The following is a 27,981-nucleotide window of genomic DNA, read 5'->3' on the forward strand; positions in this document are numbered from 1 at the left end:
TACCTGGGGATGAATGAAATGAGAATACTCCCTCATACCACACATAAAAATAAACTCAAAATAGTTTAAAGACCTAAGATAAGACTGGGTACTATAAAACAAAAGGAAAACACAGGAGAAAACTCTTTGACATAAATCGCAGCAATATTTTCTTAGATCACTCTCCCAAAGCAAAAGAAATAAAAGCAAAAATAAGCTGGATCTAATTAAAATTAAAAGGCAAGACTCATGTTAGGGGATACAAGAGCTAAGATGGGACATAGACTGAAAAATGGCCAGAAACAGAATTGTATCAACTTAGCCTTTACATTTACTGGCTTAATCAAAGATTCTAGATATTTCAGAACAAATAAACATAATGCAAATCTAAATTCTCTTTGTGTACAGGAAAATAGGTATAATTTGAATTTTTAACATCCTTTATAAGAATAACATTGTATAATTTCCCACTATATCCCCACCCTTGCTGTAACACAAGTTAAACTATAAATAAATCACACATTCAAATTGGTATGATAATAATCCCTGAACCCCAGGACCTCTCTAGGAACCCCACCTTGAAGTACTTATCAAGCTCTAGTAGATTAAGTAAAAACACATTATGTTGGACAAGTAAGTGAGTTATATAAGCTCAATGAAGACATTTTTATGAAACCTGTTTATGTGCAGATATTCCTGGTAGCTGTCTAGACATAAAAATTAAATGGACCCACTGCAAGATAACTTGATCCATTTCATTAGCAAGATGCCATCAGTGAAAAAGAGGAATGCAAGGAGAGGTGGGCGAGTGTACGGAGAAGTGGGGGGGCAGGAGAGGATGGAGTTAAAGCCCCATAAGAAAAGATGACAACAATAGAGAGAGAGCCCCACTTATTGACAAGTAGAGCTGCAAGGGGAAGGTCTGTGTCATATCTGTTTCTGGTCGCCAGGTGATGACACAGGGACAGCTGTCCAAACTTGCATCGTGGGTCCCTCAATGGTAACATGGGTGCCCGCGATTTTCTCAGTGACGGGGCAACGTGGCAAGTATTAATTCAAAATCCTTTCCTAGATCTTTAAATAATAAATTAGTCCCTCACCAGGGGAATGATGAAGGCTGGGTCATGGTCACCTCCACAGTCACTTTCCCAAATCTGCTGCTTTTGCACAGAAGCACTCCCCTCTTAAGAATATCTCTTCTACCCAACAGCTTTATACCTCCATATTAGCTATTTTCCTTTGAAAACTTGAATGAAATCTTTTGGAGTGTTTGAAGGAGTTTTCTCTTCTGAAATATTCTAATTGCTGCCATGTAGGCTTCTGAAAGAAATGTTCCATGAAGGTGAAAAACAGAATTTAAGTAAAACTCTAGTTAGGTATGAGCTGTTTTGTGCTTTCCAGGTGGGAATGTTACAACAGTTTCTGGTTTTGATTTATCTGGGGAAAATTCTACTGAGAAGAGGTTTGTGCTGAAGAAGAAACAAAAAACAAAATCATAAGACTGACTATAAACAAAAGACGTGGAATCTGCATTTCCTGTCCCCAGTTTTGGTTTTTCATCATTCATTTCCAAAGAAATCTCTAACTGCAGACAGTGAAAATGTTGACCACAAACAACAATACTGTTAATGCAAGTGCAGATTGTGACATGCTTCTTTGTTCATGGTTCTAGGGAGAATTCAGGTGACATGAAGACTGCAGTGTGCAGGAATTAGAGGCAACAGCTGTGTTATTGGCTGCAGAGAAAGCAGGTCACAAGCACCCAGCTAATCCTAAAATCTATAGGAAGAACCCTCTAATATAGACAGTAGTGAGTCTAAGGAGAAAAAAGATTTCTAATTTGTCTGTCTTATTCCACTATTTTGGAGCAAATGAGGAAGATTAGCTTAGTTGCTGTTATGACTTACATGCTTAGTCATAACTTAGATGCTGTTATGACATCTTTAAGATAATTTCCTTGTAAAATAAAATACTGAAACATTAATGGTTTGGTTTAATGAACCAAAACTGGTTAAATCCCTTCAGAGAGCCAACACATACACAAAGCTATTAATTGGGTCACAGTTGTATCCCAACAAGTCTTTTCTCTTGTTTACTTACACTAAGCAAAATCATATCCATCTAATTATTTCAAGATTTTTTAATAAAAGTGATAATTTGAAAAATATATAATCTCTAAAGTAAAAGTGTTAGTTGCTCAGTCATGTTCGACTCTTTGCGACCCCAGGGACTGTAGCCTGCTAGGTTCCTCTGTCCATGGAATTCTCCAGGCAAGAATACTGGAGTGGGTAGCTCTTCCCTTCTGCAGGAGATCTTCCTGACCCAGGGGTCAAACCTGGGTCTCCTGCATTTCAGGCAGATTCTTAACAGTCTGAACCACCAGGGAAGCCCATATTATGTCAAAGTTTCAGATTAATTATACTTGGTCTCTAAGATGAAATTCTAGGCAGCTATTAAAATTGTACTATAGAAAATTAATTAATGATATGGGGGATTTTAAGAATATACTGTTGCTATAAAAATTCTGCTGATGAAATACTCTGTTTTGCATAAGACTAATCGAATGAGAAACCTATATGCAGGTCAGGAAGCAACAGTTAGAACTGGTCATGGAACAACACACTGCTTCCAAATAGGAAAAGGAGTATGTCAAGGCTGTATATTTTCACCCTGCTTATTTAACTTATATGCAGAGTACATCATGTGAAATGCTGGGCTGGAAGAAGCACAAGCTGGAATCAAGATTGCCAGGAGAAATATCAATAACCTCATATATGCTGATGACACCACCCTTATGGCAGAAAGTGAAGAGGAACTAAAAAAGCCTCTTTTTAGTGAAAGTGAAAGAGGAGATTGAAAAAGTTGGCTTAAAGCTCAACATTCAGAAAACGAAGGTCATGGCATCTGGCCCCATCACTTCATTGGAAATATATGGGGAAACAGTGGAAACAGTGTCAGACTTATTTTTGGGGGGCTCCAAAATTACTGCAGATGGTGATTGCAACCATGAAATTAAAAGATGCTTATTCCTTGGAAGGAAAGTTATGACCAACCTAGATAGCATATTCAAAAGCAGAAACATTACTTTGCCAACTAAGGTCCATCTAGTCAAGGCTATGGTTTTTCCAGTCGTCATGTATGGATGTGAGTTGGACTGTGAAGAAAGCTGAGGGTCAAAGAATTGGTGCTTTTGAACTGGGGTGTTGGAGAAGACTCTTGAGAGTCCCTTGGACTGCAAGGAGATCCAACCAGTCCATCCTAAAGGAGATCAGTCCTGGGTGTTCATTGGAAGGACTGATGCTAAAGCTGAAACTCCAATACTTTGGCCACCTCATGCAAAGAGTTGACTCACTGGAAAAGACTCTGATGCTGGGAGGGACCGGGGGCAGGTGAAGGGGACGACAGAGGATGAGATGGCTGGATGGCATCACCAACTCTATGCACATGAGTTTGGGTAAACTCTGGGAGTTGGTGATGGACTGGGAGGTCTGGCGTGCTGCGATTCATGGGGTCACAAAGAGTTGGACATGACTGAGTGGCTGAACTGAACTGAATTATTAAACAATTAATAGTTCTAATTTTATCCAAATAATATTATAGCACTATACAACTGTTACTTTCTGGTGGTGCATATTTTGTAATCTTCCCTTTATGAGATTTTTAAAAATTTTCCTATTTCTACCTTGCATATTTATTGCTTTTTTGTAACAAAAAAAAATTTTTTTTATGTTAGGCTCTTCATTTTATAAAACAGAATAAAAGAAAATATCCATCTATTTTTGTGCAGAAGTGTTCATCAGTGCAACAATATGTAATTATTACACCTTAAGTACTTGCAGTGACAGGACTTTATGGTGATAGCACTCTTGGTTATGCCCTTTGTCAGCATCTGCCACTTGCCCAGCCCCTTCCCCAAGCTAGCAGCCCGCCCTATGAATCATCAGGTTTTGCAGCACATTGACTTGTCTTTATGTCCTTAAAGCTTTCAGAAAAGACAATCACTTGCTTTCCAGAAAGGAACTGGTACAGGCATCCCTCAGAGCTATTGCGGGTTCAGTTTCAGAACACCAGAATACAGTGAATATTGCAGTAAGTGAGTCACGTGAATTCTCTGGTCTTCCAGGGCATATAGAAGTTACGTTTATACTATACTATACCCAAGCATGTGTGCAATAGCATTATGTCTGAAAAAAACTATGTACAGACCTTAACTTAAAAATAAGGCTTTGCTAAAAAATATTAACCATCATCAGATACTTCAGTAAGTCATAGTAGTAATATTATCAAAGTAGTGATATTATCAAAAATCATTGATGTTACAGATCACCAAAGCAACTGCAATGATAGGGAAAATGTCTGATATATTGTGAGAATTACCAAAAGGTGACACAGAGCCATGGAATAAGCAGATGCTGATGGGAAAATGGTGCCTATAGACTTCTTCAATGCAGGTTTAAAACTCTCAATTTGTACAAAATGCAGTATCTGGGAAGCACAATAAAACAAGTTATGTCTATAGTTCTAAAGCAAGCAATAAAAATAAGATTGCCTCAAAAATTGAAGGTTTGAGAAAGAACATTATTTGTGATGTTTTTGCTACATTGAAAGCCAACTGGTAATTAGAAGCTCTAGAAAAATATACAAGCTTTATACCTGGGGTTAATGGAGCACAGAGAACAATCCCCAACTCTGAAGCTGGGGGATGCCTGTCTCTTGGTGCCCTGAGGTCTAATCCTGTTATTCCTACCAGAGGAGTCAGCAGCCACAACCAGCTCAGACAGAGATGTAAACACAGGGCCAAGCTTACATCTCCTGATGGGACCTCCCCATGACATCACTGATGATCTCAACCAGGAAACCTTAAACTGAAGGTCTCCCAACACAGGAGTGGGAAGAGCAGCTCCACAGTGAAGGGTAAGATCCTTTCTGGAAACAAGGTCATTCATCACAAAGATGACAGGCTCCAAAAAGAACCCTTGCATTTCCCTTCTCCCTCCGTCTTCCCCATTCACCCAGATGCTCAGTCTCTGCACCCAGAAACCAGCATCAACTTCTCTCTCTGCCCTCAGATTCCATGTTCAATCCATCACACAGTCTACTTGGCTCCACTTCCTTATTTACCCCAAGTCCCACCATCTCACCATTTCCACTGCAGGCACCTTAGACTAAGCCAACAGTCTAAAGAGGGCACATTATAAGAGAGTGAAGATTGAATCTGGAGAACTGAAAGACCACCAGTGTGGTTTTGTCTGTAAAGGAAGAAGGGAGAACAGAGTGAGACAAAACTAGAAAGTTGGGGAGGGACGGGCAGTGTGCTGCTTCATGAAACTACTTTAAAGATTTGTTCATAGACATTGACCAAGAGAGAAAAATTTGAGGTTATAGAAATTTATAACATCCTTACCAGGAGATATGGGTAAGTAAAAGACGCTTGTTCCTTGGAGGAAAAGTTATGACAAACCTAGACAGTATATTAAAAAGTAGAGAGATTGCTTTGCTGACAAAGGCCCATATGGTCAAAGCTATGAATTCTCCAGACGTCATGTATGGATATGAGAGTTGGACCATAAAGAACCTGAGTGCCAGCCTAAGAATTGATTCTTTTAAACTGTGGTGCTGGAGAAGACTCTTGAGAGTTCCCTGGACTGCAGGAGATCAAATCAGTCAATCCCAAAGGAAATCAACCCTGAATATCCACTGGAAGGACTGATGCTGCAGCTGAAGCCCCAATATTTTGGCCACTTGATGTGAAGAGCCAACTCACTGAAAAAGACCCTGATGATGGGAAAGATCGAGGGCAGGAGGAGAAGCGGACGTCAGAAGGTGAGATGGTTGGATGGGATCACAGACTTAATGGACATAAGTTTGAGTGAGGTCTGGGAGATAGCGAAGGTCAGGGAAGACTGGCATGCTCAGTCCATTGAGTTGCAAACAGCTGGACATGACTGAATGACTGAACAACAAATCAGTAAGTAAAGCATTAAAAAAAATGAACGTATTTTGATAATAGCAACAAAGCTGACTGATTCAGAGAATATAGATGTTCACACCTGCAGATCAGGTGCTGAGTGATAACACCTTAAGACTGACCAGGCGACATGTCCTCCAAATTCTGTCCTTCTTCAGTTTCCCTAACCAACCACACATTTCAAGCTGACAGTACTTCTAAGAATTAGATGATAAAAGGAATCTGTTACCATGAATGTCATTAATGCTGCAATACCAAAAACCAAAAATAAATCTTCAGGGTACATTTAGGGACAAATAATTTAATTGAAGAGACCCTTAACTGACCTGGAGATCAAGCCATCTTTTTGCTGCTATGTCTAAAGCCTGACAAAGGGTTTGAAACAAATACATTTCACAGCATCATTTATTTATTATGGAAAAATGGTATGTTGGGGGACAGTCTTTGAAATACAATGTTGAGAGGTAAGAACGATAAAGTGACAGGTAAAAACTAGAAATAAAAGGTTACTTTTCCAATTAGCATTCAAGAACATAAAATGAAGGACTAAGGATGCCTGACACAAAACATTTCTAGAAATTAAGAGTCACTGTTGGGCAGTCTTGAATGTCACCCCATCTCTCATGAAAGTCTGCAGGTAGAGCTCACTTCCTACTCTGATGTCTAGTACAGGTAACCAGACACACTGCTTAGAGCCTAGAGCATCCCTTTGGTTGGGGATGCCCCACTCCTGTTGTCTGCCTCCCAGAGCTCGCTCTTGTGCACGTCCAGCTTGGGGAGTGAGGCTATAGGCACTGCCTCAATGCTGACAGCCTGGTTATCTACTCAGTGCCCTACTGATGGCCCCATATGACAATGCATGTGAAGTAGGACAGGAGGTGATATTCCAGAAGCTGCCCAAGAAGTCAAAAGATATGTGGATATTACTGACCACTCATTAGTTATTATTACCTGTTTTGTATGGTCCATCAAAATATATTAAAGTTTTGCCATACCTCAAATTAAAATAAATAAATGTATATTTAAAAAAATAAAAATAATAAATTATTCAAAAAAAAAAAAAAAAACCCTTAAAGTATCTTGCATACCTTGAGATTATTTGCTGCCAAAGCTTCTCCTTTGACAAATGCTTTTCTTATTTTATAAACCCACATCCCATTTCTCATTTATTGAAACTAAGCAAGCAACAGAGGGAAAGGACAAAGAAAGAGATAAAACAAAAAAGAAAAGTAATAGATGGAGGAAGGAAAAAAAGCAAAGGGAGGAAATATTAAATTACTAAGGAAGAAAGAGCCAACCAAACCTGGAAGGAAGACACTAGGCAGATAACCAGAGACCAAAGCTTGGAGCCTGCCGTGTGTGCAGAACAGAGCTATTGTGTAAGAGACTCGCTGGTTGTTTATTTTGTCTCCCATCCCTGATTTGCTTTCTTTCCAAATTCTCATCTGTGATGCAGAAGCTGGGTCTCTGCAAGTCACTGCAAGTTCAGAGACCCTTTTGCCAGGTGGCCTTAGTTAGGTCTGCCAGTAGGGGGCACTAGAGGGAGACTGAAGGTAGGAAACAAGGCTAATGTGCTACCTGATTCTGCTACTATCATCACCTCTACACTGGGACCTGACTCCAGCTCCCAGCTATTAGCACCTGGAGAACCAGCCCCATCCTGCCCCCTCACAAATATGACCAGCAACCGGGCAGTGACTTCTCCTCAGAGGTCTGAGCATCAAATTTTAGGGCCTCTCTTCTGAGTTCTCAGGTCTGTAGATCTGTCCTAGGATATGGTAACTGCTTTCTAAAATCATTACCCCAGTGTTTCATTTTTCTATCCCTCTAATCCCTATGTAAGACATTTCTTATATGAAATCCTTTCAGTTAAAGTACTGTTTTTCTCACTAGGCCATTTCTTCTCATGGACTCCTGAGAAATTGTACAACTTTAGCCATCAACCTCCTGGCAATCTAAATTAGATTCTATTTTTTGATAAGGGAATCCAAAAATGCTGAAACCATTATGACACAGTGAAAATGACTGTGTTCTACCCCCCTAAAATATGGAGCTATAACTTGGGTTTGCAAGATTTTAATGGTTGGCCATCATAAAAAAATGACAATTCAAATAACCTTTTATTATTAAAATATAAGATTATTGGATATATTATTTAATAGTGCACTCTAAAAGTATAGTTAAGTACTTGAGTAATTTTCAAGAAACTAACAGAAAAATTAACGCAGGTTCCTATCAAATTTTACAAGGAAGGATACATTGAAAATTTAACATAAATGGAAACAGCTAAAATAGTGACGGTCTTACCAGTACGAATTCACAGTCAGTAATGGTGCTCAACCTGTGTGCAATGGTCAGCACAGTGCACTGGGCAAATCTCTCACGAATTTTTTTTTGTATTAACTCATCAGTTCTAGAAACAAAGAAGTTGATTTAGTTCAGTAAAGACAGGAAAAGTAGACTTAAGACTTAAAAACATCCTATGATATTTTTACAATGGTTTTAAAACTCAATATTTTAATATATAGTCTTCCTCCCAAAAAAACTAAGTATAAAAAGTCTACTTAGAAATTTACTATTTTTCATAAAATGATGGAAAATTAGTCTTCCCTCAAAATTGCTTGAAACTATCAGGATCTGGATTTAGGAATTCAGCTTTTTTAGGGTGCCTTATAACAACATTAACACAATATAACATGTCTTGTTTTTTTCCTTTGTTTTCTGGAATTAATATTATCAACAGATATCCATGAGGCCAAGAGAGCACTTAGAAACATTTATTAAGATTCACTAAATGCTTTCCATTTACCACATTTACAAGTCAGATTCAAGATTTCCTGGGGCTCCGCTCCACACCTTGGATCCACGTATGATGTGGCTTTGTCAAGAATCAATATCTGATTCTTCCTGAGAAGAGCCCTAGCAAGGCACACCAGTTGTTTCTGACCAACACTCAAGTTCAATCCAGATTCTGTTAATTCAGTATTCATTTTAGCAGGAAGACCTTCGATGGATTCTTTGAGTTGTACCTGTGGATACAGAAAGAATTACATTTTTCTAAGCAAACTGCTACTGAAGTAGACAAGCCTCTTAGACATTAGAGCTTTGACATCCTCAGGACTTCTTACGTGTTTTACATATACAGCCAGGTGATGGGGAGAGCTCCCATTCCCACCACAGGACATCCACCAGAAACCCCACCTAGGGGTTAGTTAAGGAAGTCTCTCAAAAAGTGAAGCTATTTCTCCCAATGTGATTTAAACAAAAAAGTTAAAAGGATCTTTATGGTTGAGTCAAGTTTCCCAAAGTACATTTTGCATAGGAGTTGGTACACTAGAGAAAAACTTTCAGCAATTTTATAGAAAATCTGGTTCTCTGAAGATATAAGCTCATTGGCCCTTAACTATTTTCTAAAGTTCAATATATTCAAGTTCAAGCAATGGCAAACTGCCCCTTATACATCAGTAATACTGGAGCCCATTCTGATGATGATTCTTTCCCAAGTTTATTCCTACAAATAGTGGACCAATAAAGTGCATTCTCTTCAGTGTCATAAATGCATTGTAGTAAATGAAAACATATGAAAAATAAAACACAACATCTTATTTCCCCCAGCATATGGATACAGGTTATTGTCATCCAGTTGCTGAGTCGTGCCCAACATTTTGCAACACCATGGACAGCAGCACACGAGGGTTCCTTGCCCTTCACTATTTCTTGGAGTTTGCTCAAACTCAGGTCTATTAAGTCAGTGATGCCATCCAACCATCTTGTCCTCTTTTGTACCCTTCTCCACCTGATTTCATCTTTCCCAGGATCAGGGTGTTTTCCAATGAGTCATCTCTTCACATCAGGTGGCCAAAGTATTGGAGCTTCAGCTTCACCATCAGTCCTTCCAAGGAAAATTCAGGGTGGATTTTCTTTAGGATTGACTGGTTTGATCTCCTTGCTGTCCAAAGGACTCTCAATAATCTTCTCCAGAGCCACAGTTCAAAAGCATCAGTTCTTCAGCGCTCAGCCTTCTTTATGGTCCAACTCTCACATTGGTACATGACTACTGGGAAGACCATAGGTTTGACTACATGGACTTTGTCGGCAAAGTGACCTCTCTGCTTTTTAACATTCTGTCTGGGTTTGTTATAGCTCCTCTTCCCAGGAGCAAGCATCTTTAAATTTCATGGCTGCAGTCACCATTTCCAGTGATTTTGGAAATAAAGCCTGTCATTGTTTCCCCTGTTTCTGCATCTACTGCAATCAAGTGATGAGACAGGATGTCATGATCTTAGTTTCTTGAATGTTGAGTTTTAAGCCAGCTTTTTCACACTCCTTTTTCACTTCTGTCAAGAGGCTCTTTAGTTCCTCTTCACTTTCTACGATTAGAGTGGTGTCAGATGCATATCTGATATTATTGATATTTCTCCCAGAAATCTTGATGCCAGTTTGTGCTTCATCCAGCCCAGCATTTCACATGATGTACTCTGCATATAAGTCAAACAAGCAATCTGACGATATATAGCCTTGATGTACTTCTTTCCCAATTTGGAACCAGTCCAAATTGTTGAACCAGGTGTTCCATGTCCGATTCTAACTGTTGCTTCTTGACCTGCATACAGGTTTTGCAGGAGGCAGGTAAGGTGGTCTGGTATTCCTATCTCTTTAAGAATTTTCCACAGTTTGTTGTGATCCACACAGTCAAAGGCTTTAGTGTAGTCAATGAAGCAGATGTTTTTCTGGAGTTCTGCTGCTTTTTCAATGATCCAATGGATGCTGTCAATTTGATCTACAGTTCCTCTGGCTTTTCTAAAAACAGTTTGTATATCTGGAAGTTCTTGATTCATGTACTATTGAAGTCTAGCATGAAGGATATTGAGCATTACCTTGCTAGCATGTGAAATGAGTGCAATTGTGTGGTAATTTGAAGATTCTTTTGCCCTGCCCTTCTTTGGGATGGGAATGAAAACTCACCTTTTCCAGTCCTGTGGCCACTGCTGAGTCTTCCAAATTTGCTGGCATATTGAGAGCAGCACTTTCACAGTGTCATCTTTAAGGATTTGAAATAGATCAGCTGGAATTCTGTCACCTCCACTAGCTTTCTTCATCATGATGCTTCCTAAGGTCCACTTGACTTCACGTTCCAGGATGTCTGTCTCTAAGTGAGTGATCACACCATTGTAGCTATTTAGGTCATTAAGACTATATATATATATATATATATATATATAGTTCGTCCATGTATTCTTGCCACCGCTTCTTAATATCTTCTGCTTCTGTTAGGTCCACACCGTTTCTGTCCTTTATTGTGCCTATCCTTGCAGGAAATGTTTTCTTAATATTGCTAATTTTCTTGAAGAGATTTCAGGTCTTTCCTTTTCTATTGTTTTCCTCTATATCTTTGCATTGATCACTTAAGAAGGCTGTCTTATCTCTCTGTGCTATTCTTTGGAACTCTGGATTGAGACGGGTATATCTTTCCTTTTCTCCTTTGCCTTTAGCTTCTTTTCTTTTCTCAGCTATTTGTAAGGCCTTCTCAGACAACCATTTTGCTTTCTTGCATTTCTTTTTCTTGGGGATGGTTTTGTTCACTACCTCCTGTAGAGTGTTACAAACCTCTGTCCATAGATCTTCAGGCACTCTGTCTATCAGAACTAAGCCCTTGAATCTACTTTCACTTCCACTGTATAATTTGTAAGGGATTTATTTTAGGTCATATCAGAATTGCCTAGTGGTTTTCCCAACTTTCTTCAATTTAAGCCTGAGTTTTGCAATAAGGAGTTCATGACTGAGTCATAGTCAGCTCCTGGTCTTGTTTTTGCTGACTGTATAGAGTTTTTCCATCTTTGGCTGCAAAGAATATAATCAATCTGATTTTAGTATTGACCATTAGGTGATGTCCATGTGTAGAGTTGTCTCTTGTGTTGTTGGAAGAGGGTGTTTGCTATGACCAGTGTGTTCTCTTGGCAAGATGCTTGTTAGCTTTTGCCCTGCTTCATTGTGTACTCCAAGGCCAAACTTGCCTATTACTCCAGGTATCTCTTGACTTCCTACTTTTGCATTTCAGTTCCCTATGATTAAGAAGTGCTGGGAGCCGGCATGAGGAGCTCCGCCCGTGACAAAGGTCATGAGGAAGGAGGCTCGGCATACGCAAAGGCGGGATCGAGCCTCAGGAATCCCTCTGGAAATTCTCAAGCATCTACCCCCCAAACCAGAGTCTGTCTACTTTCTGTTTTGTGCTCTGACCTACACCTCTGACTTTACGGGGGGCTGTCCCCCACTACCTCTCTCTGAAAAAAGAGTTAACTTACAGCTCCAGTTAATAATTCCTGGGTGTGACAGTGTTTCAACCTACAAACTCCTTTGGAAGTCCTCTAGACTGCCTGAATAGGTTTTTCCGGCCACATGTGATTGTTCAGAGCCTCCCAACTGTGAGAGGCATGAGATGTTCTAAACTGTCTAAACACAGATTCCTTTGAGCAGTTAAAAGATTGATTAGAAATTGTATTGGTGAAGGGTTTTTCACTTGTTGGGCCAATATTTGCTGCTAAGTTTCCATATCTCTTACCTGCTGTGTCCCTGGCAGTGTATTGATTAATATTGATTAATGTAATTGGTCTAAGTAGTAGCTTTAATGCTTGTAACCTTGGACCCTTGAGTTAATTCTTTTTATTGTTATAGCCCACCACACCTTTGCCCTGTAGGAATGCAACTTCATCTAATGCTTTTGGAGGGTCAGATCAGATCAGATCAGATCAGTCGCTCAGTCATGTCCGACTCTTTGCGACCTCATGAATCGTAGCATGCCAGGCCTCCCCGTCCATCACCAACTCCCAGAGTTCACTGAGACTCAAGTCCATCAATGCCATCCAGCCATCTCATCCTCTGTCGTCCCCTTCTCCACCTGCCCCCAATCCCTCCCAGCATCAGAGTCTTTTCCAATGAGTTAACACTTCCCATGAGGTGGCCAAAGTACTGGAGTTTCAGCTTTAGCATCATTCCTTCCAAAGAAATCCCAGGGCTGATCTCCTTCAGAATGGACTGGTTGGATCTCCTTGCAGTCCAAGGGACTCTCAAGAGTCTTCTCCAACACCACAGTTCAAAAGCATCAATTCTTCGGTGCTCAGCCTTCTTCACAGTTCAACTCTTACATCCATACATGACCACAGGAAAAACCATAGCCTTGACTAGACGAACCTTTGTTGACAAAGTAATGTCTCTGCTTTTGAATATGCTATCTAGGTTGGTCATACCTTTCCTTCCAAGGAGTAAGTGTCTTTTAATTTCATGGCTGTAGTCACCATCTGCAGTGATTTTGGAGCCCAGAAAAATAAAGTCTGACACAGTTTCCACTGTTTCTCCATCTATTTCCCATGAAGTGATGGGACCGGATGCCATGATCTTTGTTTTCTGAATGCGCCTGACTAATCACCTTTAGAAAAAAATAAGTTTTCTGAAGAAAGGGTCTTAAAATGTTAACAGGCCTCTGGGCCAGAAGATGATGCAAATCACCTAAACTTTTGCATATGATAAGTTTTCAGGAAGAAAGCCTGGCTTAACTGCATGACTCTACCCCTTCCCCCATTATCCTCTATGCATAATTTAAGGTATAAAAACTACTTTGGAAAATAAAGTGCGGGCCTTGTTCACCGAAGCTTGGTCTCCCCATGTCGTTCTTTTTCTCACCTTCTGGCTGAATTATTCAGCCTCTTTTCTCCACTAAATTTTCTCATTGAGTTATCCTTATTTCAGCCTCTTTTCTCCACTGAATTTCCTTACTGAGCTATCCTTATTTAACCACTCTTTATATCTTTAATTAACATTTAATTAAGCAATTGTTTCCTGATCCTTGCTGACACCGTCCCCCTTCGAATTCCCTGGATCCACTGGGGCTGGACCCCAGCAAAGAAGACATGGTTTTTGGTTTTAATTCTAGAAAGTCTCCTAGCTCTTCACTGAACTGTTCAACTTCAGCTTTTTTGGCATTAGTGGTTGGAGCATAGACTTGGATTACTGTGATACTGAATGGTTTCCCTTGGAAATGAACTGAGATCATTCTGTCATTTTTGAGATTGCACCAAAGTACCGCATTTTAGACTCTTTTGTTGACTATTTTTTTGCAACCAAACAAAAATAAATTGGAGACTCGAAGCCAGGCAAACTGGGCATAAGTCTTGCCTGGCTGTGCCAACTGGGCAAGTTCCTGAACCTACTCTATCTTATCTTCCTAAACTCTAAGTAAGACTATAATATTGTACTTATAAAGGTGTGTACCTCCTAACATTGTGAAGAATATTAAATGAGTCAGTACATGCAGAATTTGTAACAGATCAATAGATATTGACTATTATTAATAATGCATCAGCTAGCCCCTCCTCAAGTTCTGCTTCACTTTTCTCCTTTGCATGTATCAGCACTGAGATTTTGTTACATATGCATTGGCTTGCTTTTCAACTTCTTAGGAGAATTTAAGGTCCAAAAGGACAGAATTTTGCCTCTTGATGACTGTGATAGCCCCAGAATCTGCAACATTGCCTGACAAGCTCTCAGTAGATATCTGCTGGCTGGATCAAGGTGGACTTCCCTGGTGGCTCAGTGGTAAAGAAGTCACCTGCCAAGCAGGAGACTTGGGTTCGATCCTGGGTGAGGTGCCTGGCTAAGGAAATCACAACCCACTCCAGTATACTTGACTGAGAAATCCCATGGACAGAGGAACACGGCGGGCTACAGTTCGTGGGGTTGCAGAAGAGTCAGAAGCGACAAACAGCAACAACATGAATGAAGGCATAAGTGACTATTTGCATGACATATCCATTCCTGTAAAATAGAAACTAAATTCATATGGATAAATAAGTTATATATAAAACTGTTCTCTTATTAAGTGTAATTGTAAAAAGGATATATTCTTATAACAATTAACTGGCTCTAAGATATATCACACTTTAAACAAAGGAAAGCACCGAAAAATTTATAATTTAAGGAAAATAGAACAAACAACTACTATTCAAAACTATACATCTCAGTATAGAATACTTCAGATTGTTTTTAAGCTTGGGAAAATAATAGAATATAGTAAAACTGAAAAATAATACACTGGACTTATAGGCAGCCTGTCTCCATCGTCTCTGTGTACACTCTGTGTAGTAGGTGCTGATGCCCCTCACAGGACGGGAACATGGATGTCAGGTGGTTTCCACATTTTGTGGAACTTTCTTACCTTTCAAAAAGAAAATCTGGTGTGGGCCAGAAGGAGAAAATGAAATGCAGTCAACAGATGGGGAAGAGCTTTTACTAGAGCATGGCCAGCAGTAAAGGAAATTCACCTAATACAAGGCCCAGGGAAATGGACACGTGACCTGTCTCCACCAGGAGGATTGAACCATGTGGTTCCTGATGCACAGGCTGCTGATGCCCAGATTTTTGTATCTTGGTTTCCTGTGTGATGAGACACACTTTTGTCCTAACAGAGACACTATCAATGTCAGACATTTAAATGTACAATTTCTTCTCAGTTTTTACACAACATTTTTGTTATTGTTTAGTTGCTAAGTCGTGGACCTTACAGACTGTAGCCCGCCAGGTTCCTCTGTCCATGGGATTTTCCAGGCAAGAATATTGGAGTGGATTACCATTTCCTCCTCCAGGGAATATTCCCAACTCAGGGATCAATCCCACTTCTCCATTGAAGGAAAACTCTTTATCACTGAGCAACTGGGGAAGCACCCATACTATACTCTTAATTCCAAATCCCAGTATGTAAGGTTTTTTTTTTTTTTTAAACAGAAGCAACATATCAACGATTCATTTCCAGAGTTGTATCTACTGTGATCTTTTAACCTCTGAGTGATAAAGTGCTTCATCCTCAGGCACTACTCATGTTATATTTTTGGAGCTGCCTTTGCTTTTAGCATCCTGATCAGCACTAATTTCTGATTAACTTTCATCAGTTTACAGTAAGTTGACAAGTTTTCAGTACACGAAAAATGTATTTTCAGCATATTTTGAAAATTAACCAAGATGAGACAGGCAGCCTCCATAGGACTATCTTCCTTCTGAATGTCCATCTCTGCCAAGGAAGAAGGAAGAAACAGAACTAGAGGACTTAAAAAAGTTTTTTTGAAGCCATCGTTTCCTTTTAATTGAAGTTCATAAAGAGGAAAACATAGTGGTTCCCTCCTGCTCATTCTCAGGTTAACTCTGTGAGTTTGGATCCACATATCCAGTTAGATATCATTTACAAATTAATAACTAGGGTTTTTGGTTCACTTAAAAACTGACTTCATTGATTTAGTGATACCTCTCGATGAGGGTGAAGAAGGAGAATGAAAAAGCCTGATTAAACTCAACATTAAGAATACTAAGATCATGGCATCCAGACCCATCACTTCATGGAAAATAGAAGGGGAAAAGGTAGAAGCAGTGACAGATTTCCTCTTCTTGGACTTTAAAGTCAGTGCAGATGGTGACTGTAGCCTTGAAATTAGAAGATGACTGCTTCTTGGCAGGAAAGCTATGACAAAACTAGACAGTGTGTTAAAAAAGCAAAGATATCACTTTGCTGACAAAGGTCCATATAATCAAATCTATGGTCTTTCCAGTAGTCATGTACAGATGCAAGAGCTGGACAATAACACAGTGCTGAAGAATCGATGCTTTTGAACTGCGGTACTGGAGAATACTACTGAGAGTCCCTTGAAAAACAAGGAGATCAAATTAATCAATCTTAAAGGAAATCAACCCTGAATATTCTTTGGAAGGACTGATGCTGAAGCTGAATCTTCAATACTTTGGCCACCTGATGCAAACAGTTGACTCATTGGAAAAGACCCTGATGCTGTGAAAGATTAAAGGCAGAAGGAGAATAGGGAGACAGAGGATGAGATGGCTGGATGGCATTGTTGATTCAATGGACATGAACTTGGGCAAAATCCAGGAGATGGTGAGGGACAGGGAAGCCTGGCACACTGTAGTCCATGGGGTCACAGTTGAACGTGACTTAGCAACTGAACAACAACAACTTAGAGTGATAAATCACCCCTTTATTCAGATTCTCTTGGAATTATTTATTTATCACATATTTATGTTTTTCAATGAAAGATTTGGTAAGTTTTCTTTAAAACAGTCATATGGAAGCAATTCCTAGAGAAACAAAATGATGGGATGATTTCTTTAAGTTGTATCATCAAAGTTAACAGGATTAATTCCAGAAGCAAACCACATACTTCACTTCATGAAATAAGCTCACATTTTTTATTTTTATAGAAAGTCCCAAATGTAGTTTAAATAGAAGTAGATCTTAGTATTATCTACCACTTCAGCATTTTTATAATTTAGATTAACATTGCCTCTCTATTCATGAAACAATATGTTCTAAAATTCTAGAGTAATGCTACCCGAGAATCTGTGAAAAAAATATCTCAATTTGGGAAACAAATAAAAAAATAATTTACCAGTACTTCCAGTTATTTTTTTTAATGTGTCCCAATTTCACCATTAAATTTGTCCTATGAATTCAAGAGTAGTGGATCATCTTATTGTTCTTTACATTTAATGGTTAACGCCTGTTCTCTTGTAGAATTTTACTGTAAAAGACTCACAAACTTAAATGAAATCAGAGGTGCACTGCTTTTCAGGGAGGAGAAGGTGAAGCATTCGACCCAATTTAAGAAAACAAAAATCCACATGCTGCTGAAAAGCAGGATGGGTGTACAAAGACTCAGTGGTGACATCCTTCAGAAATCAGAATTACTGGCTGGAGATGGTCATACCTCCAAGTCTGCCTGCACATAGTCAAGGTGCATCTGTATATTACAGATTTCAGCGCTTCCCTGAAAGGGTAACACTAAATGACAAACACACCAATTCAAAACAACATGAACAATCAGTCTCTCAGATTTGTGTAACAAAAACAAACAAACAAAAAAGATTAAAGAAAAATGCCAATGTCTCTGAAATGAAAAGATCAATCAAATATTCAGTAGTTATTTATGTAGAGTGTTTTCCCTGTGTTTTTCTCTAAGAGTTTTATAGAATCTGGGCTTACATTTAGGTTTTTAATCCATTTTGAGTTTATTTTTGTATACGGTATTAGGAAGTATAGGTATTTTATTATTTTTTTTGCAATGGTAAATGGGATTGTTTTCTCAATTTCTCTTTCTGATCTTTCATTGTTAATGTGTAGGAATGCTCATCTTTACTTTTTAAAAGCAAAAGACTGAGCTAGGTCCTAGGAGAAATTAGAAATCACCTATGGTTTAGAAGTGTAGGGTTTCTGCCATCAGGAGAATTGATTTGTAAAACGAGTGCAAATACACAAAATAATTTGTATTAAAATACAAAATGACAGTAATCTACTAGTCATTTTTCTTTTTTTTCATGCAAGGGTGAAGAAATTCAAAGAAGTGGGGCAAGGGGAAGTATGACACAAATAACAGAAAATTCTCTAGAAATAAACCAGCCTATCCATATAAAAACTGAGCAGATCTTCCAGGGTTCTGTTACCTGCATTAATGCCACAGTATTAAAATTGCATAATTGTCAATAAATAATCATTATAAATTCCGACTATGTAATTTACCTTTCTAAACGCTTTCCTATGATACCTCTACATTTTATTGGTATGATCTTGTTTACATCTTTTAGTTAATAAGGAAAAACTACTATTGTCTTCACTTAGTAAATGTTCCCTAAGACCAGAGGAATAAAATGAATATTGGGGTGTAATGGAGTAATTTTAATTTACTAAGTCACTAGTAGAATTTAATCCCAGTTTTAACATCTAATTGAGTACTCTGCTAAGAACAAGATAATGTATTTATTTGTTCAGGGTTCTAGGGAAATAGCTAAAATGAAAACATGTTGCATTATATTGTTGATTTTCATCATCATCAATACACACATTTTAAGTGCACGCATGTCATCAGTGTTTTCCAAGAGGTAAATGAAGTCAGTGAAACTGATACACTCCCCTTAATTATTAGCAATGCTCTAAATGAAAACACACAGATACTGATGCTAACAAGTTAATTATAGTTACTATTAATAAATTACCTCTTCTAAGGCATTCCACAGTTCCTCATCCATATGCTCATTAAAAGGATCCAGATTTTTCCTCATTGTTCCAGTGAATAAAACAGGTTCCTAAATACTCCAAAATAGTGAATATTATTGTAACCTCTTTTCATTTTATTCCAATGTGTACAGAATATAAAAATTAAAATACAAAACATCCAAATTCATTAATAATAAAGTAGCAAATATATGTTTACAAAACAGTATCTCCAAAATAATTTTCCATTGTACAAAGTGTTCTACAAAATATCTTCCAGACTACTGAACACTAACAGAAGAAAGTGCTGATGTTTTTTCATCTTAAGGAAAAAAAAAAAAAGAAAACAAAGGAAGATTTGATTAAAAAAAAAAAAAAATGCCATCCCAGTCATACATATCTGCTTAAACACACATACAAACTGAGGAAATAATTACATGAGAAACTTAACATCAAGATCTACATAAATTAACTGTCAATCCTGATGTGACTGGGAAATACCAACAGCATGATTAGTAGAAGTTTGTGCCTCAAAGCAAACCATTAAATATTTACACATTGGCACTGAAGAATAAACTAAGCTATTTTCTCCATTGGTCAGACTGTCTTCTAGGACCTGGAATCTCTCCATATGTGTGAAATGAATATCCCCACACATCCAAGGGGAACATCAGCTCCTGGAGCCTGAAGCTCCACTCTCCATGGAGAAATCACCCCTGATTCTGCACCAGGTGATTCCCAGGTTCTTTCAGCTGTGTGTCAGTATCACCTGCCTCACAGAACCTCATTATTAACTGCAAGGTCAGGATGATCTGAAACCCCCTGTGACATGAGCCATAATGAAATTATTTAACTAGCTTTTCCTGTTTTACTTCCAGAAGAACCATAAGAAAATTACTGGAAATATATGTTTCCTTCTGAGTTTCAAGAAAGAATCTTCTATATAAGCTAATGTAGGTCATTTACATTTTCTTCTAGAAGATTCTAGTAAGCCATGTCACAAGAATGTGTGCAGCAGTGAAGAGGCCAATTGGCTCCTTTCAGTGAAGAGGGCAAAACAAGGGGAGGCACCCTTCTGGGAAAAAGTAGATCTGACTCTTCCACAAGTGCCTGGAACTGCTCAGAAACACCATGTTCAAATCCTGCCTGGACTTGGGGCTGGACTTTATTCATCACTTCACAAAAGCCTGAGAAGAAAGATAAAGACAGACAGGCATTTCTTTTCCCTAATCATGAGGACGAATAATACTCAGGAAGCCTTCCAAACCTTCCTTCAATATTGTCTCAGTTTTAAGTCTGGTCAGAGAGAAATGAATGCAGAAGACTCAGGGTCTGCAACCAAAAAAGATGTATCCCTGAGCAAATCCATAATTAAAAAGACATTATAAAGGGAGATTTATTCACACAAAGTTGATTAAGTGGCCAGTACACCTCCAAAACACTGAAAATCGCTAGTCATAGGATATTTCAGAATGAGTACTGAACTGAACTGAAAAATCCCAAGCCCAATTTAAGGTCTCCCTTAAAACTCTTGAATTTAGAATCAAAGACTAAACAAACATCTAAACAATAGTAAGTGTTTCTTGTCAGGAGAATAACCAACATTCTACTTCAGATTTTTATAAAATCTTGTTAGTGTTTGTAATTATAAACACTAAAATTCCCACATGCAGGCAATTTCTCATTCTTCAGCTGTCTCCATGAGTTTTACATAAAAGACATGGCCAGGTGAGGAGGGGAGGCTGGTCCCCAATATTCCTCCTCCTTCTCTTCTCCATCTTCCCTCCATTTTCCAGATCCGTTCAAGTAAGCAGGCTACTTCCTGAATATAATCTCAACCGGTGTTCTTTCTAGGGACATATTTAATTACTTCAGATCCTGAGCACAAAGAACACACATACTTCAGCTTCCTGTTGTGTTTGAGGAAATTATTTAAGAAGAAATTTCATTTTTGCTTATTTCTGAAATTTTGAACAGAAATTGAGGTGTAACTTCTTAAAGAGTGTTCATCTTTAAAAGTCCCCCCCTGCCCCCCAGGACTGACGGTCTTTATCTCCACTCCCCTGTCTCTGGTTCCTACCCAGGTCCTTGTTGTTATCACATCTCCTTCAGTTCTGAGAGAGAGAGAGAGGCCATCCTGGAAGTTCATCACTGCTTCCAGGATCACAGGGAGCAGGGATTCAGGGAAGATGATGTGGGCCTGGCTCACCTAAGTGGGGCAACTCAAAGAAACAGCATTGGGCTTCCCCTCTGCAGAGTCTGCTCTCAGCTTCCTAGGTTCCCTAAATCAAGGTTGTGAGACACAAGTATCATTGCTTCCTATTTGTTTGGCGGGGAAAGAGAGACATAATTTTTCCGTACTTAGACAAGTAACTTCAAATAATCACAGTAACAGACTTTCTCCACCTCTGAGCCAGCAAGGCTTTGTAAAGAGAAAGGGCTCTTGGCTAGGGAGGGATAAGATTTTGAGTATTTTCTCCTCTCACTTATTAGACCATGACATATAAGTGAATAACACATTTCTTTTTTTTTTTTTTAATTTTATTTTATTTTTAAACTTTACATAACTGTATTAGTTTTGCCAAATATCAAAATGAATCCGCCACAGGTATACATGTGTTCCCCATCCTGAACCCTCCTCCCTCCTCCCTGTTCGATGCACGATACTGGATGCTTGGGCCTGGTGCACTGGGACGACCCAGAGGGATGGAATGGGGAGGGAATAACACATTTCTTAACCGATACTGTCCAAATGAGGGACAGGGCAGTAGGAGTAGTATCTTATGGCTTTGCTCCATGATTATTCACTCTTGTTATAGTTTGGGCAATTTTTTTGAGTGGGATGGTAGAAAAAAAATGGGAAAAATATCTCATGAGTATAACATTGCCAAAGAATTGATGCTGTCAAATTGTGGTGTTGGAGAAGACTCTTGAGAGTCCCTTGGACAGCGAGGAGATCAAACCAGTCAATCTTAAAGAAAATCAACCCGGAATATTCACTGGAAAGACTGATGCTGAAGCTGAAGCTCCAATACTTTGGCCACCTGATGGGAAGAGCTGACTCATTGGAAAAGACCCTGATACTAGGAAAGATTGAGGACAGGAGGAGAAGGGGGGGTAATAGAGGATGGGATGGTTGAATGGCATCATTGACTCAATGGACATGAGTTTGAGCAGTCTCCAGGAAATAGTGAAGGACAAAGAAGCTTGGTGTGCTGCAGTCAGAGTCAGACATGACTTAGCAACTGAGCAACAACATTTATTGAAAAAAAAAGTTTGGAATCAGACAGTTTTAAGCTCTGATTCTATTATTCACTAGTTATTAGACCCAGGGTAAGTTATTAACCTTCCCAAGACTCAGTTCACTTATTGGAAACTGGGGTTAGCCTTGTGGGGTTGCCCTGAGAATCTGGAACAACAGTGAAGTTCCTCCTATGATGCTAACATGGACCAGGAGCCCAGCACAACAGAGGACAATGAAAAGCAGTGTCTGTTAAACTGCAGATGCAGTCAATGGATCATGAAATCAATTTAGTGCCTGTGACCATCATTTTGTCCTTTATACGAGTTAGAATAGAACTGGTAGCACAGAAGATATCAGAGCACAGAGTAAGAGCAGTAATGTTTTGTGAAATTTTTGTGCCTGTGTGCGCATGTGTGTGTGGTGTCCATGCACACATGAAATAATGATATGAAGCAGTTTCATGGAATACAGTCAACAGCCAGTTGAAGTCACAAGCTGAGTAATTCACTGCTCAGACTCTGGAGTTGGGAATCTCTTTAATTTGAATCCTATTAAAATATTTTAGAAATTAATATTTGTATCTTTTGCAAATGTTTTCTTCTATTCCATAGGTTGTCTTTTCAGTCTTTTTTTTTTAACGGTTTCCTTTGTGGTACAAAACTTTTATGTTTAATTAGGTCCCATTTGTTTATTTTTGCTTTTGTTTCCGTTATTTTAGGGGACAGATCCAAGAAAATATTGCTGTGATTTATGTCAACAATTATTCTGCCTAAGTTTTCTTCTAGGATCTTGTCTGACAAAGTATTTTGTCTTACAGGTCTTCAGGTCATTAATTCATCTTGACTTTATTTTTGTATATGGCATTAGAGAATGTTCAAATTTCATTCTTTTACATGTAGCTGTGCAGATTTCCAATCCCAAAGAAAGGCAATGACAAAGAATGCTCAAACTACCACACAATTGCACTCATCTCACACACTGGCAAAGTAATGCTCAAAATTCTTCAAGCCAGGCTTCAGCAGTACATGAAGCATGAAGTTCCAGATGTTCAAACTGGATTTAGAAAAGGAAGACGAACAAGAAATCAAATTGCCAACATCCATTGGATCATCTAAAAAGCAGGAGAGTTCCAGAAAAACATCTGTTTCTGCTTTATTGACTATGCCAAAGCCTTTGACTGTGTGGATCACCACAAACTGTGGAAAATTCTGAAAGAGACAGGAATACCAGACCACCTTACCTGCCTCTTGAGGAATCTGTATGCAGGCCAGGAAGCAACAGTTAGAACTGGACATGGAACAACAGACTGGTTCCAAATTGGGAAAGGAGTATGTCAAGGCTATATATTGTCACCCTGCTTATTTAACTTATATGCAGAGTACATTATGAGAAACGCTGGGCTGGAAGAAGCACATGCTGGAATCAAGATTGCTGGGAGAAATAGCAATAACCTCAGACATGCAGATGACACCACACTTATGGCAGAAAGCGAAGAAGAACAGAAAAGCCTCTTGATGAAAGTGAAACAGGAGAGTGAAAAAGTTGGCTTAAAGCTCAACATTCAGAAAACTTAGATCATGGCATCTAGTGCCATCACTTCATGGGAAATAGATGGGGAAACAGTGGCAACAGTGGCAGATTTAACATTTTTGGGCTCCAAAATCACTGCAGATGGTGATTGCAGCCATGAAATTAAAAGACACTTGCTCCTTGGAAGAAAAGTTATGACCAACCTAGACAGCATATTAAAAAGCAGAGCCATTACTTTGCCAACAAAGGTCCATCTAGTCAAAGCTATGGTTTTTCCAGGAGTCATGTATGGATATGAGAGTTGGACTATAAAGAAAGCTGAGCGCTGAAGAATTGATGCTTTTGAACTGTGGTGTTGGAGAAGACTCTCGATAGTCTCTTGGACAGCAAGGAGATCCAACCAGTCCACCCTAAAGGAAATCAGTCCTGAATATTCATTGGAAGGACTGATGCTGAAGCTCCAATAATTTGACCACCTGATGTGAAGAAGTGACTCATTTGCAAAGACCCTGATGCTGGGAAAGATTGAAGGCGGGAGGAGAAGGGGACTACAGAGGACAAGATGCTTGGATGGCATCACCAACTCAATGGACATGAGTTTGAGTAAACTATAGGAGTTGGTTATAGACAGGGAAGACTGGCGTGCTACAGTCCATAGGGTCACAAAGAGTCGGACATGACTGAACTACTAAACTGTACTGAACTGTGCAGATTTCTCCACACTATTTATTGAAGAGACTGTCTTTTCTTCATTACATATTCTTACCTCTTTTGTCTTAGATTAATTAACCATAAGTGTGTGGGTGTATTTCTGGGGTTTCTATCCTGTCCCATTAATCTCTGTGTCTGGTTTCTGTGACAGCAACATACTTTTTCCATTACTGTAACTTTGAAATATAGCCTGAAGTCAGGGACTGTGATTCCTCCAGATTCATTCTTCTCTCTCAAGATTGTTTTGGCTGTTTGGGGTATTTTCTGTTTCCATACAAATTAAAAAAAAAAAAAATTGTTCTAGTTTTTTGAAAAATGCCACCAGTAATTTGATAGAGATTGCACTGAATCTGTAAATTGTCTTGGGTAGTATGGTTGTTTTTAACAATATTGATTATTTCAGTCCAAGAACACAGAATATCTTTTCTTTTGTTTGTATCATCTTCAATTACTTTCATCAGTGTCTTACAGGTTTTGGACTAAATGTCTTTTGCCTCCTTAGGTATATTTATTCCTAGATTTTTTCCCCCTTTGATGTGATGTCAATGGGATTGTTTCCTTTATTTATCTTTCTGATACTTTGTTTCTAGTCTATATAATTGCAGCCAAAGAGGAGAGTGAAAGTGAAAGTGAAGGCACTCAGTCATGTCCGACTATTTGTGACCCCATGGACTGTAGCCTACCAGGCTCCTCTGTCCATGGGATTTTCCAGGCAATAGTACTGGAGAGTGGTGAAGGATAAATTAAAAATCTATGCTTAATAAATACACACTACTATTTTGCTATACAATCGAAACACTCTGAAAAAACAATCAAGCACACCCAAAATCTGACTCCTGGCTCTGCCCCTTACTTGATAAGTGGGACAAGCTCCCAGTGCCTCAGTTTTTAAATGTGTCAGGTAAGGATAACAACAGAAATGTGAGGGTTAGCAGGAAATGGTCAGATAAGGGGCTGCTGCTGCTGCCGCTAAGTCACTTCAGTCGTGTCCGACTCTATGGGACCCCATAGATGGCAGCCCACCAGGAGCTCCCATCCCTGGGATTTTCCAGGCAAGAACACTGGAGTGGGTTGCCGTTTCCTTCTCCAAGGCATGAAAATGAAAAGTGAAAGCAAAGTCTCTCAGTCGTGTCCAACTCTTAGAGAACTCATGGACTGCAGCCTACCTGCAGTAGGACAGACTGCTCCTCCATCCATGTGATTTTCCAGGCAAGAGTACTGGAGTGGGATGCCATTGTCTTCTCCGCAGATAAGGGGCTAAAATGTGTTAATAATTTCACAAATGTTAGGAATTAGTATTCGTGTAACTTGTCAGGGGCTGTAACAAGCATGAGAAGAGCAGAAACAAGAGATACAGGCCCTGTCCTCAAGGAGAGGAAGAAAATAGCCAAGAGTGTGGGGAGGGCTGAGAAAAAAGGCCAGAGGTCTTGGTGGCAGACTGGTAAGTAAGTGTACAAGGTCGTGGTCAGGAAAGAAGTTGCTGGGAGAGCAACATGAAATCAAAGTACAAAAAAGTAGTACTCTTTCTTCTTGCTTTTGGTGGAAACGTTAGATACATGTTTCTGTTACACTTTTCCCCAAATTCCTATTGTGTTTTTTGTATCTTTGCTCTACTATTTATATTTATATGAACAATTTAGTTTATATTGTAAGCAATATATGTAAAGAAAATCACCAAGGACCATGAACACATAAGCAGAAATTAAAGAGTAAAGTCATTCCAGAAGGTGTAACTCTTTCTATTAAGCAGAAATAAGATCCAAAGGCCAGTAACCCAATCATTAAGAATAATAACAGTTCCTGATGACTGAGCATTTTTTTGTTGTTGTTCATAAGGCACAAACCTTATCTCACCCAGTTGTGTGTGGTAAGTCTCTTCAGTCATGTCAGGCTCTTTGTGACCCCATGGACTGTGGCTCACCACACTCCTCTGTCCGTGGGATTCTCCAGGCAAGAATACTGGAGTGAGTTGCCATGCCCTCCTCCAGTGGATCTTCCTGACCCAGGAATTCAACCTGCATCTCTTATGTCTCCTGCATTGGCAGGCAGGTCTTTTACCACTAGCACCACTTGGGAAGCCCAGTTATACCTTCACAACAAATCTGTGTAGCAATGATTCCCAGACCTGGTTTAAGGATGAAGACACTGAAGTCTGGAAGCTGAGCGATGATCAAGGCCTCACAGTCCTTTGAGGCAGAGTATGAATACAATTGTTGGGTCATGTTGACACTCGGTCTACACAAACATTCTATGCCTTGCTGTCTCTGGAATGCTTTCCTGGGAAGCTCTGCACATTGCAAATTCTCTACAGATACTCCCTCTTTTATCAACCAATATTGTACCTTGGAGACAAAAGCATATAGAGAGGAATCTACATGTATACAAAGCTTAGGACTATTTTGTAAGGATGCTGTCTGGAGTGCGTACATTGAACATGCTCAAAGGAAGGGTGGAAATCAACAGAACAGAACAGAACCAAACCATGTTGATGCAAAGGTATGTTTAGTCTTTGCTCAGATGTGCTTCCAAACATTATTTGCAGAGCCAAGGATATTCTAACATTATTTCTTTATTTATAGAGTTATTTTATGTAAACAGGCATACAACTTTTTCTTATTAAGAAGCTTTAAAAATAATGCAGGACATGTTTCTAAAGCCTAACATCCAAGGTTATGAAAGGATTTTACAGACATGCCCTTTATTTCTGTTAACTAATCTCATTTCAGAGATGAGTATGATCAAAACATTAAAACCTGGGAATCTAAACTCATTTATTTTCTACTGTAACCACAAGTCATAAATTAAATAACCAGAGGGAATCTTTAAATATGGAGACTGGACGTGCTAAAAAGTTTTTCCCATTTTTCTTGAAAGGGATATCTTTGGAAAAAAAAATTAATTGTAGTAAAATACATGTGAAATTTACTAGCGTAACCATTTGTAAGCACACAGTTCAGTGGTATTAAATACATTCACATTATTGTACATCTCTACCTTCTAGCCACAAAACTTCTTTCATCTTGCAGAACTGAAACTCTACCCACTAAACAACAACTCCCCACTCCCAGAAGCTCCTGGCACCCACCATTCTACTTCCTGTCTCCATGCGTTTACTACACTAGGTAGCTCATATTAATAGAATCATACAGTATTTGTCCTTTTTGATTGGCTTATTTTACTTAGCTTAATTTCCTCAAGGTTCATCTGTGCTGTAGCAGGAGTCAGAACTTCCTTCTTTCTAAGGCTGAATAATACTCCACAGTATACATATATGCACCACATTTTGTTTATTGATTCATCTGTCAATGGACCTTTAGGTGCCTCCACCTTTTTGCTACTGAGAATAATGCTGCGATGAACATGCAAGTACAGGCATCACTTCAAGATCTTTCTTTCAATTCTTTTGGGTTTATACTTTAAAGTAGAATTGGTAGATCATATAATAATTCTATCTTTAACTTTTTCAAGAAATGACTACTTGTTTTCCACAGTGGCTGTACTATCTTACAT

The 27,981-nt window shown here is 39.0% G+C and overlaps 1 protein-coding gene across 1 annotated transcript in view; it reads right to left on the minus strand.

The window, feature by feature from the left end:
* Positions 1 to 27,981, minus strand: part of LOC129624251 (ATP-binding cassette sub-family C member 4-like) — a 195,433-nt gene that overhangs the window by 2,544 nt on the left and 164,908 nt on the right. The window contains 3 exon segments of the mRNA XM_055541911.1: positions 8,255 to 8,360; positions 8,804 to 8,976; positions 18,989 to 19,078. Coding sequence (XP_055397886.1) covers positions 8,255 to 8,360; positions 8,804 to 8,976; positions 18,989 to 19,078 — 369 coding nt within the window.

Source organism: Bubalus kerabau, chromosome 12 (genome assembly GCF_029407905.1).
Source record: "Bubalus kerabau isolate K-KA32 ecotype Philippines breed swamp buffalo chromosome 12, PCC_UOA_SB_1v2, whole genome shotgun sequence".
NCBI lineage: Eukaryota > Metazoa > Chordata > Mammalia > Artiodactyla > Bovidae > Bubalus > Bubalus kerabau.